The sequence below is a fragment of the Anomaloglossus baeobatrachus genome, chromosome 9, assembly GCF_048569485.1.
Source record: "Anomaloglossus baeobatrachus isolate aAnoBae1 chromosome 9, aAnoBae1.hap1, whole genome shotgun sequence".
Classification (NCBI taxonomy): Eukaryota; Metazoa; Chordata; class Amphibia; order Anura; family Aromobatidae; genus Anomaloglossus; species Anomaloglossus baeobatrachus.
In genome coordinates, this window is record NC_134361.1 from 181,985,754 (window position 1) to 182,003,082 (window position 17,329).

The window sequence follows — 17,329 nt, forward strand, 5'->3', positions numbered from 1 at the left end:
TGAATTTTCATTTTTGCTGTCCGCACAGTGCTTTTTTTTTAGCTGTGTTGTTGAGCTGACAAAAAATGCAACATGTCAATTCTTTTCTGCATTTTTTCACCCATGCAATGCATTTGAAAAACGCAGCAAAATGCAGGAACAAAAACGCACCAGAATGCATTAAAACCTAATGTGTTATTACTGGTGCGTTTTTGCCGCGGGAGCATTTTTGTGCATTTTTTGCGGCTAAAAACACACAAAAACGCGGCATCAAAAAAACGCAGCATGCGCACATAGCCTAAATAAGAAACAGACAGATGTGGGTTATAATTAGCAACCTGCTTCCAAGAGCCGCACACAAATCCTAAAGAATTAACTCCTGCAGGGCTGAGGAGCAGTGGAAATGAATCAGCCGATGCCCGGCTCAGGCTGAGCAACTAGGAGACCTAATGTGAACAGAGTCCGACACAGTAGAGGCACCCCGCAAGTGTACAACTGAACACAGAATGACAGTATTGTAGACATATTTTTTTTGGTTGAGTCTCGTGTGATGTATTTATGTTACTCAACTCTTGTAGAGTTGGTGTTAAGAGCAACGGACAAGATTCCAGCGTTCCTTTTTCAAAAGCCCTTCTATGATATTGTTACGAGTACAAAGCAGTTAAACACCACATGTTCACATGTTTTACCCCTCTCCCTATGGTGGTTTTCATAAGAAACAACCCTATGTGTAACTTCTTGAAATAAGCCTTGAAATGAGAAACGGATCGTGCATTTTCATCACAGAAGTTGACAGAGCCGATCGATATAATAAGCACAGCTAAATAATTTGCAACACTAAAAGCAGAACAAAAAAAAAAAAGTAGTCACGCTGACAAAACCATAATGCAAGCGTTATTCCAGCTTCCACCTCCTTAAATGTCAAGGCTGTATTAAAAGCTTTCTGCATCCCCTCCAAGCAGAAAATTAAACCTTTCTACTAGGGAAAAATGTATACTTCAATGACAGCTTTGATTTACCAGTCCTTTCCAGGTAGACTCTATTATGCAGCGCTTTTTCGGATTGCATATTTTTTGTCGTATTGTTTTGGGAAAATGGGATTTTTTTTGGAAGGGGGGTCTCTATTTTGTTAACGGTAACATACACGATTGGCTAAACTATATACAAGGTCCTATAAATTTGTACAGTCTGACCCAACGTTGACCTGTTTCCAACATATTGAGTGGAAAGTAGTTTAGATATGAAAGGAAACATGTGCTTGGACGGATCCGCGTACAGTGAGGGAAGCCAGAGTAGTAACTGCTGGAAGCGAAGGACTACAAAGGGCTGCAGACTAGCGGAAGAATTTGTTTTGGGCTACTTACCTCGACCTGGCTGGCCGTCAAGTGAACAGGATGTCCTCCCAACGCTGGTGGCTTCATCGTTCCGAAATCTAAAGCAGACAGTTAATCCTGGAAAGGGAACAACCTACGCTTGAAAGCCAAAGATTTTGAGGACGGGACTTACACATGGAGATGTTATCCATTATTCCCTATAGCAAATTATTATTGGCCGCCTTACGTTTGTGGTTACGCACAGAAGCCGCAGACTCTCCATTCTTCCTGTCCTTAAAGCTCGGGCTTAACAGATACCATATTTATAGAAACAATCATATCTGTCGTGTTAGAACTGGAACCCTTTTGTTTTCCATCACATACATAATCAGATTTCTAAGACCATGAATGAGACGTCTGTGCAGCAGAAAAAGCAGAGGATTTAAGGAATATATTATATTATAATCCTTAATAACACCGATGTATTTTTACTCTTTGCATACGTGGGATATGAGTCATTCAATGTGGAGTTTTTAGCGGATTAGTTGATACGGGGGTTTAATATGATAAAGTTATATAAAATATAGCGGTTCTCATAAATAAAAAATATAGAAGTAGACTAAATACCTTCAGCGACCAAGACAATTATAGTTTTTACCCACCCAGCTGATTAATTTTGTGTATTGCAATAAGTGACATAAACTACAGTGCCTTGCGAAAGTATTCGGCCCCCTTGAATTTTTCAACCTTTTCCCACATTTCCAGCTTCAAACATAAAGGTAAAAAAATTTAATTTTATGGTGAAGAATCAACAAGTGGGACACAATTGTGAAGTTGAACGAAATTTATTGCTTAATTTAAGCTTTTGTGAAAAATAAAAAACTGAAAATTGGGGCGTGCAATATTATTCATCCCCTTTATTTTCAGTGCAGCAAACTCACTCCAGAAGTTAATTGAGGATCTCTGAATGATCCAATGTTGTCCTAAATGACCGATGATGATAAATATAAGCCCCCAGTGTGTAATGAAGTCTCCGTATAAATGCACCTGCTCTGTGATAGTCTCAGTGTTCTCTTTAAAGCACAAAGAGCATCATGAAGACTAAGGAACACAACAGGCAGGTCCATGATACTGTTGTGGAGAAGTTTAAACCGGATTTGGTTACAAAACTGTAAACATCCCAAGAAGCACTGTGCAAGCGATCATATTGAAATGGAAGGAGTATCATACCACTGCAAATCTACCAAGACCTGGCTGTCCCTCAAAAATTTCATCTCAAACAAGGAGAAGACTGATCAGAGATGCAGCCAAGAGGCCCATGATCACTCTGGATAAACTGTAGAGATCTACAGCTGAGGTGGGAGAGTCTGTCCATAGGACAACAATCAGTCGTACACAGCACATATCTGGCCTTTATGGAAGAGTGGCAAGAAACAAAACCATTTCTCAAAGATATCCTTAAAAAGTGTCATTTAAAGTTTGGCACAAGCCACCTGGGAGACACCAAACATGTGGAAGAAGGTGCTCTGGTCAGATGAAACCAAAACCAAACTATTTGGGCACAACCAAACGATATGTTTGACATAAAAGCAACACAACTCATCATCCTGAACAAACCATCCCCACTGTCAAACATGGTGGTGGCAGCATCATGGTTTGGGCCTGCTTTTCTTTAGCAGGGACAGGGAAGATGGTTAAAATTGATGGGAAGATGGATGGAGCCAAATACAGGACCATTCTTGAAGAAAACCTGTTGGAGTCTGCAAAAGACCTGAGACTGGGACGGAGATTTGTCTTTCAACAAGATAATGATCCAAAACATGGAGCAAAATCTACAATGGAATGGTTCACAAATAAACGTATCCAGGTGTTAGAATGGCCAAGTCACAGTCCAGACCTGAACCCAATCGAGAATCTGTGGAAAGAGCTGAAAATTGCTGTTCACAAACACTCTCCATCCAACCTCACTCAGCTCCAGCTGTTTACAAAGGAAGAATGGGCAAGAATTTCAGTCTCTCGATGTGCAAAACTGATAGACACATACCCCAAGCGACTGCAGCTGTAATCACAGCAAAAGTTGGCGCTACAAAGTATTAACTTAAAGGTGCCGAATAATATTGCACGCCCCAACTTTTAGTTTATTATTTTTTAAAAAAGTTTAAAATAAGCAATAAATATCGTTCACCTTCACAATTGTGTCCCACTTGTTGTTGATTCTTCACCATAAAATTAAAATTTTTATCTTTATGTTTGAAGCCTGAAATGTTTGAAAACGTTGAAAAATTCAAGGGGGCTGAATACTTTTGCAAGGCACTGTATTTTTAGCCAAAGCCATAAACCAGTATAGAGATGAGTAAATACATTTGGGTTGAATTTAATTGTACCCCAATTTTACAAAAGTTTTCTTTTGCCAAAATGCAGATTTTTTGCAATTTGCATCTGCGCGGATTCGGTAAAATGATCCAGAAAAGGCCATCAAAAAGTTAAAAAATATATAAAAACCCTTATATTCACCTCTCCAGCTCCTCTGCTACTCATCACTATCTGTCCGATCCTCGGCGCATTGTAGCATCGGCGTCAACGGCGCTCACGTTCCCGGGGCCACAGTCACTAGCCAGAGGCTTCTGGGTTTGCTAGGCCCAGGTTGCAACCTGTGACACCACGGAGTATAATATAACCATGAGTAGGACCTTCCTGGGCCTAGCAAACCCAGGAAACCTCGGCCTTGTGACCAGGGCCTTGGGGATCTCAGTGTCGCCAAGTTAGGTTTGAAGGTGCAACATGTAACAGACTAGTAGCAGTGACATGTCGAGGGGCCTGAGACATGAGTGGGAGGATTTTATTAATTTTTATATATTAAAGATATTATCCTCTAGGGTCTGGAGAGACCCCATAGCATATTAAGGAATATTAAGTTTGCAAATAACTTTTCTGCAAATTGTATTTCCCAAGAAACAATGTGTAAAAGGGTAAATTTAAAGAGTAACTGTTGTTTTTATCTTTTTGTACATCAATAGTGCACATGAAAATAAGCAATTTTGTAAAATATCTTATCAGAGAAAAATAGGAGATGGCAGTTGTTACTGATAGGATTCTTTGTAGATAGAAGAGGGAGGGGGTGGAACTCTGCCTCTAGCTCTTCCCTCTGCCTCTAGATCCTCCCTCTGCCTCTGGCTCCTCCCTCTGCCTCTAGCTCATCCCTTCACCAAAAAATACAATAATGATGGGAAGAGGGAGTAACTAGAGGCATAGGGAGGAGCTAGAGGCAAAGCTCCACACCCTCTACTTCTAGCTCACCTCTTCTGAGATTCTATGATGACGGGAGGAGGGAGTACCTAGAGGCAAAATGAGGATCTAGAGGCAGAGGGAGGAAATACTCAGAGGTAGGAGCTAGAGGCAGAGAGAGGAGCTAGAAACAGAGGAAAGAGCTAGAAGCAGAGGGAAGAGCTATAGACAGAGGGAGGAGCTAGAATCAAAGGTAGGAGCTAGAGGCAGAGAGAGGAGATTGAGGCAGAGAGAGGAGATTGAAGCAGAGAGAGGATCTAGAGGCAGAGAGAGGAGCTAGAGACAAAGGGAGGAGCTAAAGGCAGAGAGAGGATCTAGAGACAGAGGCAGGAGCTAGAGGCAGAGAGAGAATCTAAAGACAAAGGGAGGAGCTAGAGGCAGAGGGAGGAGCTATAGACATAGGGAAGAGCTAGAGTTAGAGGTAGGAGCTAGAGTCATAGGGAGGAGCTAGAGGCAGAGAGAGAAACTAGAGACAAAGGGAGGAGCTAAAGGCAAAGAGAGGATCTAGAGACAGAGGGAGGAGCTAGAGGCAGAGAGAGGATCTAGAGACAAAGGGAGGAGCTAGAGAAAGAGGGAGGAGTTAGATTAAGAGGGAGGAGCTAGAGGCAGAGCTCCGCCCCCTCCTCACTCTTCTATCTGCATAGAATCTAATCAGCACCAACTGCTATCTCCTATCTCAGTAATGGGAAAGTCTTCACTGAATACAGATGTTGCCTCAGAATTGAGAATTTTGATAATGAATGACTGATCAATTCTGAAAGAAGCATATTTCTCTGATAAGATACATTACAAAGTTTATTTTTGTCATGTGTACTATTCATTTATGAAATTAAAAATAAAATAAAAGTTGAGCTTTAGGTTTTACATAATCCACTCATCTCTAAATCTGTGCAGAAATTTTGCTCTACATGTGAACAAGGTTGAAGAAACACCATTTACGTACATAGGATATGGATTTCATGGGAATTTAAGTGCAATCTCTGCCCCACTATCTGTGTGAGCATAAGCGTGTTGGTTACTTATTGCCACCAATAGGAGATAGTGATGTCGTTTCCATTAAGATAAACTACAAAATCTTTATGGGGTCCTAGAAGGTAGGGGCCTAGTAGTAAAATGCTTCCGGTGCTTCCCACCACACAGTCATAACAATGGCCCACTGTTGTCACCATGAGGAGATGACTATGTCAGCAATGTAACTAGAAGTAACTGGACCACCATCTATAATATGGCCCCCTTTCTACCATGTGCCATTTACAATACTGGTACCTTTCAGTGTGGCAGGATCTAGCTTAGTTACCGAAAGTCCCAGATTTCCAGGCCATCTCAATTATCCATAAACAGTCCCGGCAAATTTTATGGATTTCCCAGGACAAGTTTACACAAAAACCTCTAAGTTGATGGTCCCATGATGGGAATATTGGCAATCCTATGCAAACTTGGGACTAAAATCTCCCTAAATTGTCAGCAAAAATGTTAATAACTATGTGCCAGGTGCCCCAACTATCTCTGGTCTGCACCCCCTGAAGCTAAACTCCCGTAATGTGAAGAGATTTCAACAACTTCTGTTGAGTTCACTAATTATCTATATAATTCCATATGCCGCCAGCTCCCTCTAGTGAGTTTTATGATTTTGTTGTATAGTTTCATAAAGGAAAACAGATAATTTAATGATTTATGGGTAAAAACTAGAGTTTCATTCCCTATGAAGGCTTATTACAAAGTACGAAGGTAACTTCATAGGATGTCTCAGTAGGGAATGAACCCACTCTATTTTTTCCTGTGTGGTCTCCTGAATTTTGACAGTAAATTTGCGGGACTAGAATTTTAAGAAAATTGTTTAACAATCGAGAATTTGAGGAAAAAATGCCAATACTCACCTTTTAAGATCCCCATAACTTCAGCACTAGTGATGAGCGGGCACTACCATGCTCGGGTGCTCAGTACTCGTTGGGAGCAGTTGGATGCTTGGATGGGTGTGACTCCAGCACCCGAGTACAATGGAAGTTAATTGAGGACTCAAGCATTTTTTCAGGAAATCTTGCAGAAAAATGATCCAGTCCCTCATTTACTTCAATTATATTCAGGTACCCGAGTTGCGCCCATCTGAGTACCCAACTGTTCATTATGAGTACCGAGCACCTGAACATGGTCGTGCTCACTCATAACTATTCAGCAGTAATGTTCAGCAAGCATGCTTGCCACTGTTTGGTACTCAATCGTGCATTGGGGTGGTCAGGTACTCACGGTGCTCAATGGAGTATCGCGGGTGCTCATATGTGTCATCTATAAAACAACAACCACAAAAGACAGGTTTGCTTCACTGCATGATGTTTGTAGGCTCCCCAGTGAGAGCCATTTGCAGAATCTGAATGGGTCACACTGAATCAATGTCTTCAAATGTAGTGTATACAAAAAAAACCCTGCCCTTCCTCCTCCCGTAAATGCTCTCTTTATAGCCAGTTGAATGTGAGTGGAGAGCCAAACTGCCCAATCATTGACTTCCATTATACTCGTTACTCAAGTTTGAGCACTTTGATAGCATCTCACCTGCTCGACGCGAGGACCGAGAACCTGTGCGTCTTAAGGGTGCTTTACATGCTGCAACATCGGTAACGATATATCGTTGGGGCCATGGTGTTTGTGACGCACATCCGGCGTCGTTAGCGACATTGCAGGGTGTGACAGCTAGGACGGCCGTTTTGTTATGCCACTGTGACGTCGCTGTGACGCCGAACGCACCTCCCCCTTGAAGGAGGGATTGTTCGGCAGCAACAGCAACGTCATAGAACAATTATGTGCGTGTGACGCTGCCCAAGCGATATTATTTGCTGCGGCTGCGATCACCACATGTAGCACGAATGACGGGGGTGAGTGCTATCGCTTGCGACATTGTGCAATCGCTAGCGATGTCGCAGCGTGTAAAGCACCCTTTAGTGTTTTCCCATCTCTAGTTAGGAGCAGTCGGATGCTCGAATGAGTGCGACCCAAGCACCAAAGTTAAAATCAAGTCTACTCTTCCGGAAAAATGCCCATTGACTTCCATTATACTGGGACACTCAAGTCTCATCCATCTGAGCATCCAACTGCTCGTTACGAGACTTGAGCATCCAAGCAGGGTAGTGCTCGCTCATCACTATCCAGAATGACTGCTTTGGTGCTTTCCACTGGTCTTTGTATACTATACTGCATTCACCATGAGCCGTAGAAACATGTTTCCTGCAGTCAATCACAAATATGAGCATACTTGTGCTCTATACGTACGGATCACTTTAGAGTCCACTCATTAGCTGTTTTGGTCACATGGGTATACGGTCCATGACAGCAAAGTAAATAAAGACCATCTGAGACCACTGGAGAAGTGTCTGCTTTAGCTTTTCATTTTTATTTTTTAGACCTTTTTTGTTTATTAAATCATGGACAATTCCTTTAAATATTCTTATAATTACATCTTGTTCCTTGCTAGAACCTACTTTTTTCTATTGAGTTGGCTCTTATAAGATGTTTCTAATGTTTACCAAAGTTTCTAATCCACGTCTTTCATTTTCTCATTCTAGTTGGACTTCTATATCAATTCCCTAAAGACTGTTCTCAGGCCATTCTCAATGGGGAGGCAGAATCAGGAATGTACACTATTTATGTAAATGGTGACAAGTCACAACCTATGGAAGTATACTGTGACATGATTGTTGATGGAGGTGGATGGATCGTAAGTATCAAATATCACTAAATTCTGCTGTAGGATTACAAAGCCACTTATGTAACCTAATCCGAGCAACTCAAAACCCAATGATTGAAATGGGTCCATTTTAACGTCCATTGTTCTCTCATGGTAATGCTGGTAAAAGTATGATGAGTATGAAAAACACCATCCTATAGCTCTCCCTGTCAAATTGGAAATGTGTAAAATCTTTGGAATTTTTGCACATCTTAGCCAGGGGTTCTAAAAATTCCAAATACAAGTCAATAATAAGAAACTTGACCTTCAATATCTGTTTAAAGACCTACGTGCATGTTTCTTATCTATAGAAATAATGTAAGAAACATAAAAGCCGTCCATACATAAAGGATTTCAGATGTTTTTTGTTTTGAAGAACTTGACGTTCATGGTTGCAATGTGAAAGCTGTCTTCTAGGATCACAAAGCCATAAGTTAAAACAATATATCACTGATTGATCTCTACCGTGATCTGTGGCCTAACTTAAAGGGAACCCCCACCAGGATTTTGCTATATGAAGTAAAGGCAGTACCATACTGGCACTAAGAAGTTGAATCCAGCCATACTTGTTGTAGAAAGATCGGATGCTTGGTTGCTGAAATATCTGTAATTAAAGTTTTAGACATGCCCTGCTCTGTGATTGCCATGTGCATCTGGAATGGGCCTTTGTGGGTCAGGTCATTGGTGTATATTCCTCCTCCTGTGTCTTGTATTGCATGCTCCCTTTTCTTTATTTAAATATTGTGCCACGCGTCCATAGCTGTTGTTGGCATCGCATGTGCATTGTCAGTAACTACTGTATGTCTTCATTAAATGGTACCGGAGTCTGCGCATGCACGTACCGCTATCTCTAGGGCTATTTTATTGAAGTGGCAAAGACTTTGTGCGACAGTAGTGTGTGTGCAGATAGTAAAAAAAGCAATTCAAATAAACTGATGCCTCCCATAGTTTTTTCCGCAGTGCCTTCAATAAAATGCTGCCGGAGATCACAGTCCGCGCATGAATGGACTCCGCCTCGTGCCGCCAACAGCAATGGCAGTGCATGCGTGGTTTTTTGTTTGTGCACTTGCCAATGCCACTCATAGTCTTCCACACAGTGTCTTCAATAAAATGACGTACATGTGCGAACTCCAGCGCCATTTTAATGAAGATGTAATTATTGTGGCAATGCGCATGCGCCGTCAATAGCAGCATTGGCGGCCCGGCATGATATTTAAATAAAGAAAAGGGGCATGCAAAACAAGACGCAGAAGGAGGAATATGAACCAAGGACTCTAGCCACAAAGGCCCATCCCAGATGCACACGGCAATCAAGGTGCAGTACATTTCTGCATCTTTGCTTAAAGATATTTCAGCAACCAAGTATCGTGTCTTTCTATAACAAGTATGCCTGGATTCAACTTCTTAGTGCCAGTATGGTACTGCCTGCACCTCATATATCAAAATCCTGATGGTTGGTTCTCTTTAAGCTTCCCTTGATATTTCATTCGGTATAAACAACTACAGTTTCCAAAAACAACCAAAGACTCAAGTACAACTAATCAGCTTTTCAACAGATATGTGTATCTTTGTCACATATTGGTGCCTAAGAACAGCTAATTGGGGCAAATGAGATTAATGACTGCAAATACAGAAAAAAATTCTTGCTTCCATCTCATGATGACTATTTGTTTATTAGGCAATAGCTTTGTCCGTGACAGACAGCAAGAGAGAAATCGGAATGTGTCATCAGGTTTTTGCCACCTAGTCTGGGAGCAGCATTATGTAGAGACAGAGAATATGATTCCAGCGATTCTATTTGAATTTATAATAGGCCAAAAATATCCATTATACTGTATCTAGATTATGTCACACTGTACAAAGGGCTGGTAAGACGTAGTACAGCATATTTCCCACGAGGTGGCAGCAGAGTAGTGAAGGAAAATCAAAGTAACACTGTACCTCCACCAGGGGGCAATAGAGTAGTCAAGCAGTCAGGGTCAAGCCGGGAAGTCAAGTCTGGGTAGAGGGAGGATCAAGATCAGGTCAGAAAACAGAACCGAGGTTGGATGCCGGGAGATCAGGTATGCAAAGGGAAACACAAAGGACACAGGGAACAGAAGACAAAACCGGAGGGTGAGGAGACACAAACATGGGAATGAGGATGAACCAGGATGAGTAAACAAATGACAGGAGAGGGATGTCAGGGACTGGGAGAGAGAGACGAACAGGGGAGGTACAGGTCAGGGCACGGTAACTTGGAGTCAGATCAAACACTAAACCAGAGCTAGTCACAGGCTGCAGAGCAAAACTATAACCAGCACAGGAATGCAAGTGCAGAGACCAGATATAGTGTCTCCTGAAACAAGAACGAGGCTGATGGGAGTTAACCCCTAACATGACCAGGCCAGGTCTGAGAATTTCTGGAGTGGAGAATACTGGTCCTGGATCATGACAGATTAAAAGGAATCTGTCATCAGCTTTTTGCTGTATAATCTAATAGCAGCATAACTTAGAGCAAGAAAGCCTAATTCCACCAATGTATCACTTATTGGGCTGCTTGGTGCAGTTTTCATAGAACTCCTATTTTATCTGATGTAGATGTAGTAGAGCTAACAGTTAAACTGTTTATTGCCCCACCCACACGATGATTGGAGGCTTCCTGTGTACACTGTGCATTATGAGTAAGCCGCCAATCAGTGGTGGGGGCGGGGTTACACAGAACAGCTGGACTGGGCTGCAGGTGAGCCATAGTCGGATCGTCTTCATTTCCTGCTGATAAAATGCTGATAGCGTTGAAACGACAGCACACAGCCCAATAAGTGACACATCGCTGGATTCAGGCTCTCTTGCCCTATATTATGCTGCTTTTAGATTAAATAACAAAAATATGATGACAGATTCCCTTTAAAAATGTAAATAGGTAATTAAGATAACAAATTCACTTCAAAGTATAACAGAAATAAGCAGATAATGGTTAGTTTATGGAATGATCATGTTAACGGGAATAGTAAAAAAAAAATAATCAGTTCTACCAGTCATTCATTCATTCAAACATTTTTATTTACACATTTTAATTTCCTTTTATAAAAACAGAAATTACATGATTTACTATTAGGGTTGGATTTGATAGAAAAAGCCCTGTTACTTTTTTTTTTTTCTTATCTCTCATGCCCCACATCCTATTTTTTAGGAATTCTATATTCTGTCTAATCTATAGGAATATATAGATCCTGATTCATCAAAAATTGTCTTACGCTAGTCCCCATTTGGAGTAAAATTTCTAGTTTAAAGAACACCATGGCTCGTCATAAGTAAAGCAAGCTGTGGCATCATGACACTGCCGTGCCCCAGAGTAGACCCTGCCGCGCCCCAGTGTAGCCCCTGCCGCGCCCAAGTGTAGCCCCTGCCGCGCCCCAGTATAGCTCCTGCCGCGCCTCAGTTTAGCCCCTGCTGCGACCCAGTGTAGCTCCTGCCGCACCTCAGTATAGCCCCTGTCACGCCCCAGTGTAGTCCTTGCCGCGCCCCAGTGTAGACCCTGCCATGATCCAGTGTAGCTCCTGTCATGTCCCAGTATAGCCCCTGCCGGGCCCCAGTGTAACCCCTGCCACGCCCCAGTGTAGCCCCTGCCGCGCCCCAGTGTAGCCCCTGCCACGTCCCAATGTAGCCCCTGCCGCGTCCTAGTGTAGCCCCTGCCACGCCCCAGTGTAGCCCCTGCCGCGCCCCAGTGTAGCCCCTGCCGCGCCCCAGTCTAGCCCCTGCCGCGCCCCAGTGTAGCCCCTGCCACGCCCCAGTGTAGCCCCTGCCGCGCCTCAGTGTAGCCCCTGCCGCGCCCCAGTGTAGCCCCTGCTGCGCCCCAGTGTAGCCCCTGCCGCGCCCCAGTGTAGTCCCTGCCGCGCTCCAGTGTAGACCCTGCCGTAACCCAGTGTAGCTCATGCCGGGCCCCAGTTTAGCCCCTGCCGGGCCCCAGTGTAGCCCCTGCCGCGTCCTAGTGTAGCCCCTGCCACACCCCAGTGTAGCCCCTGCTGCGCCCTAGTGTAGCTCCTGCCGCGCCCCAGTGTAGCCCCTGCCGCGTCTCAGTATAGCCCCTGCCGCGTCCCAGTATAGCCCCTGCCGCGTCCCAGTATAGCCCCTGCCGCGTCCCAGTATAGCCCCTGCCATGCTCCAGTGTAGCCCAAACCTGCCCATTTTGACAGAGCCGGGAGAAACTCGCGGGAAAAGTCACACATTGCACAATTCCAAGTTGTGCAAAAATGTAACTTTGAAAAACAATTTACGCAAGGATTCTGGCAAAATTGCTTTGTTGAGTCAAAGCCTCAGAGTAATAATTTACCGACTAAGTGGCCAAATCCCCATGAATACTGAAATCACCACTGTGCAGTATATGTGCCAATGTTCAGAGAAACGCAGTCCTTCTAAAAATACAGAGGAAAAGGTAACACTGATCAACACAAGTCATTTCACACCTAATCAATTCTTGTTGATCAGTACACAACCTGTCTAGATTCTCAGCTTTGAAGGTCAGTTCTTACCTAACACTTGGCTTGTTTAGACACATCTGTAGATCTCATCTAATCAGAAATAGCAGAAGGGCAAAAAACTGAAAACGCAAAAATAGATTTTAATTTATTCAATATAGTTTCCAAGTAAAAGTCTAGAATCCTATTTGTATTTTTCAAAAATATGTTAAAGTCATGACAGCAATATAATAATAATATAATAATAATAATAATAATAATAATAATAATAATAATAATAATAGAAGAAGCTTAAGAAAAAAAAGATTAAAAAATAAAGAAAAGAAGAAAAATAGGATAAAAAAATGAAAGAAAAGAAGAAAAAAATAAAAAAGAAGAAAAAAAGAAAGAAGGAATAAGAAGAAGATGGAAAAACGAAGAGGAACAAAAAAGAAGGAAGAACGAAGAAGGAAGAGAGAAGAAGGAAGAAAGAAGAAGAAAGAAAAAGAAGGAAGAAGAAGGGAGAAGAAGAAGATGAAGTGGAAGATGATGAAAATGAAGATGATGAAGATGAAGAAGATTAAGATGATGAAGATGAAAGTGATGAAGATGATGAAGATGAAGAAGATGGAGATGATGAAGATGAAGAAGCTGAAGATGAAGAAGTTTTTTGAGAGATTACGTTGACTTGTCCATGTTTGATCGAGGTTTGACCGATGACAATCTATTGATTATCACGATGAAGAAGCCAAGGTGCTGTCCCCAGACACAATACATCCTACTTGAATCTCAGAGATCAACCATCAAACATTTATGACTAGAGATGAACTAGCACCACTCCCGTGAGCATCGCTGTGCTCGGGTACACTTGGTCCTCAGCCCAGTGCAGCCACTTGCAGTGTTTGATCAGCTTCCACTGGGGATATAACAATAGTGTGATCGGATGTAGTGTGCACCAAACAAATAAAATTGAAAAACCCCGTCCCTCCACCCCCAGAAGTCATCTGTTTATGGCTGTATGTGGGGGGAGATAAAAGCTGCACAATTAGTGACTTTCATTGGGGTTCGGGTCAAGCCCGGGTCCCAAACCAAACTTTACCTAAAGTCCAGCTGATCCCGACAAACCGAACTTTCACAGGTCTACTCATCTCTGTTTACGACCTATCCATACCTTCAGACTTGAGTACCATGAACAATATTAGCGTCTCACATTTCTTACCTATCTAGAAAAGATATACATTTTCAGAGACAATAAAGGGGGCTTTACACGCTACGATATCGTTAATGTTTGGTCGTCGGGGTCAAGTTTTTAGTGACGCACATCCGGCGTCATTAACGATATCGCAGCGTGTGACACTGACCAGCGACCTTAAGCGACCTCAAAAATGGTGAAAATCGTTCACCATGGAGAGGTCGTCCCAAACTCAAAAATCACAAAAAGGGTTGTTTATCCAGGTGGTTCATCGCTCATGCGGCAGCACACATCGCTATGTGTGACACCGCAGGAGTGAGGAACGTCTCCTTACATGCCGCCGGCCCCAATGTGGAAGGAAGGAGGTGGGCGGGATGTTACGTCCCTCCCCCTTGAAGCAGGGATTGTTCGGCATCACAGCGACGCCGCCGACCAGGTAAGTATGTGTGACGCTGCCGTAGCGATAATATTCACTACGGCAGCGATCACAAACAATCGCATGCGCGACGGGGGCGGGTACTTACACGCTCGCTATCGCTACAAATTGCTAGCGATATCGCTACCGTGTAAAGCCCCCTTAAGAGCTACAACATCACATTTTAAAGCACAAACAGATTTCTAGTTTTTATTTCTAAAATATTTAAGAATAAAATTGACAAGTGTAATATATTACATATAGCTGTTGTATGTATCTACATATAGTCCCTAATTTAGTGTGAACATTTTTGTAACACCTGATTTAGAAACAAATGTTATGGGAAATATTACAAAAATGCAGCCAGTGTGTACCCAACTTAAAAGCCCAGATCATGTGTCAAAGTAATCCTATAGGATGCGAGTTATGGGAGACCATCGTAAAAGGTTGTAAGATCAGAGGCAAGATGAAATAGTGTCTTAAAAGTTAAAAGTAAATTAAGATACTTGTTTCATAAACAAAAAATATTCAATATCGATCTACAGTATCTATGTCTTATCTAGCTATCTATCTATCCATAAATCTATCTATCCATCTATATAACCATCTGTCTGTCTATCTATTTATCTTTCATGTATCATCTATCTATCTATCATCTATCTATCCATCCATCCATCCATCCAGCTATCTATCTATCTATCATGTATCATCTATCTATCTATCTATCTATCTATCTATCTATCTATCTATCTATCCCTCTATCTATCTATCTATCCCTCTATCTATCTATCTATCCATCTATCTATCCCTCTATCTATCTATCTATCTATCTATCTATCTATCTATCTATCCCTCTATCTATCTATCTATCTATCTATCTATCCCTCTATCTATCTATCTATCTATCTATCTATCTATCTATCTATCCATCTATCTATCTACCTATCCATCCATCCATCCATCCAGCTATCTATCTATCTATCTATCTATCTATCTATCCCTCTATCTATCTACCTATCCATCCATCCATCCATCCAGCTATCTATCTATCTATCATGTATCATCTATATAACCATCTATCTATCTATCTGTTTATCTATCTATCTATCATGTATCATCTATCTATCCAACCATCTATCTATCTATCTATCCATCCATCCAGCTATCTATGTATCTATCATGTATCATCTATCTATCCATCCATCCATCCAGCTATCTATCTATCTATCTATCTATCTATCTATCTATCTATCTATCCCTCTATCTATCTATCTATCTATCTATCTATCCCTCTATCTATCTATCTACCTATTCATCCATCCAGCTATCTATCTATCTATCTATCTATCTATCTATCTATCTATCTATCTATCTATCTATCCCTCTATCTATCTATCTACCTATTCATCCATCCAGCTATCTATCTATCTATCTATCTATCTATCTATCTATCTATCTATCTATCTATCTATCTATCTATCTATCTATCTATCCCTCTATCTATCTATCCCTCTATCTATCTATCTATCTATCTATCTATCTATCTATCTATCTATCTATCTATCTATCACTCTATCTATCTATCTATCTATCTATCTATGTATCCCTCTATCTATCTATCTATCTATCCATCTATCTATCTACCTATCCATCCATCCATCCATCCAGCTATCTATCTATCTATCTATGTATCCCTCTATCTATCTATCTACCTATCCATCCATCCATCCATCCAGCTATCTATCTATCTATCATGTATCATCTATATAACCATCTATCTATCTATCTGTTTATCTATCTATCTATCATGTATCATCTATCTATCCAACCATCTATCTATCTATCTATCTATCCATCCATCCAGCTATCTATGTATCTATCATGTATCATCTATCTATCCATCCATCCATCCAGCTATCTATCTATCTATCTATCTATCTATCCCTCTATCTATCTATCTATCTATCTATCCCTCTATCTATCTATCCCTCTATTTATCTATCTATCTATCTATCTATCTATCTATCTATCTATCTATCCCTCTATCTATCTATCCCTCTATCTATCTATCCCTCTATCTATCTATCCCTCTATCTATCTATCTATCCCTCTATCTATCTATCCCTCTATCTATCTATCTATCTATCTATCTATCTATCCCTCTATCTATCTATCCCTCTATCTATCTATCCCTCTATCTATCTATCCCTCTATCTATCTATCTATCCCTCTATCTATCTATCCCTCTATCTATCTATCTATCTATCTATCTATCTATCTATCCCTCTATCTATCTATCTATCTATCCCTCTATCTATCTATCTATCTATCTATCTATCTATCTATCTATCTATCTATCTATCTATCTATCTATCTATCTATCTATCTATCTATCTATCCCTCTATCTATCTATCCCTCTATCTATCTATCTATCCCTCTATCTATCTATCTATCTATCTATCTATCTATCTATCTATCTATCTATCTATCTATCTATCTATCTATCTATCTATCCCTCTATCTATCTATCTATCCCTCTATCTATCTATCTATCTATCTATCTATCCCTCTATCTATCTATCTATCCCTTTATCTATCTATCTATCCAAAATAATATACACATGTACGTTTTCTTTCTTTTGCAATTCTTCCAGCGTTCCCCCGGCATGTGGTAAGCAGCTGGGAGAGAACATAAGGAAGAATGTAAAATAATAACCTGGCTGTGCAGATGATTGTTTATCTCTGACATGTCCCTATCAGTTTAACCAACTCCAGGTGACTTTTGTCAAAACACGATAAAATGTTGACATCCCATATATTAAAAAAATATATATTCAATGGGGTTGTCTGCTTTGGAAAATTTCTTAAAGCAAATGTCCTATTCCTTGGCAGCACCACCTCTGGACAAATAATGAATTACAAGGTGCTAATATAATTCATATAATGTAATAACATACTGGGTCCTACCAAATGGGAAATATTCTTTCTAGTTG

The 17,329-nt window shown here is 41.2% G+C and overlaps 1 protein-coding gene across 4 annotated transcripts in view; it reads left to right on the top strand.

Annotated features, from left to right (window-relative positions):
- Window positions 1-17,329, top strand: part of TNC (tenascin C) — a 193,942-nt gene that overhangs the window by 150,045 nt on the left and 26,568 nt on the right. For all 4 annotated transcript variants that reach the window (XM_075324090.1, XM_075324091.1, XM_075324092.1 and 1 more), the window contains one exon: window positions 8,132-8,283. In XM_075324090.1, coding sequence (XP_075180205.1) covers window positions 8,132-8,283 — 152 coding nt within the window. The remainder of the gene's footprint in view (window positions 1-8,131; window positions 8,284-17,329) is intronic.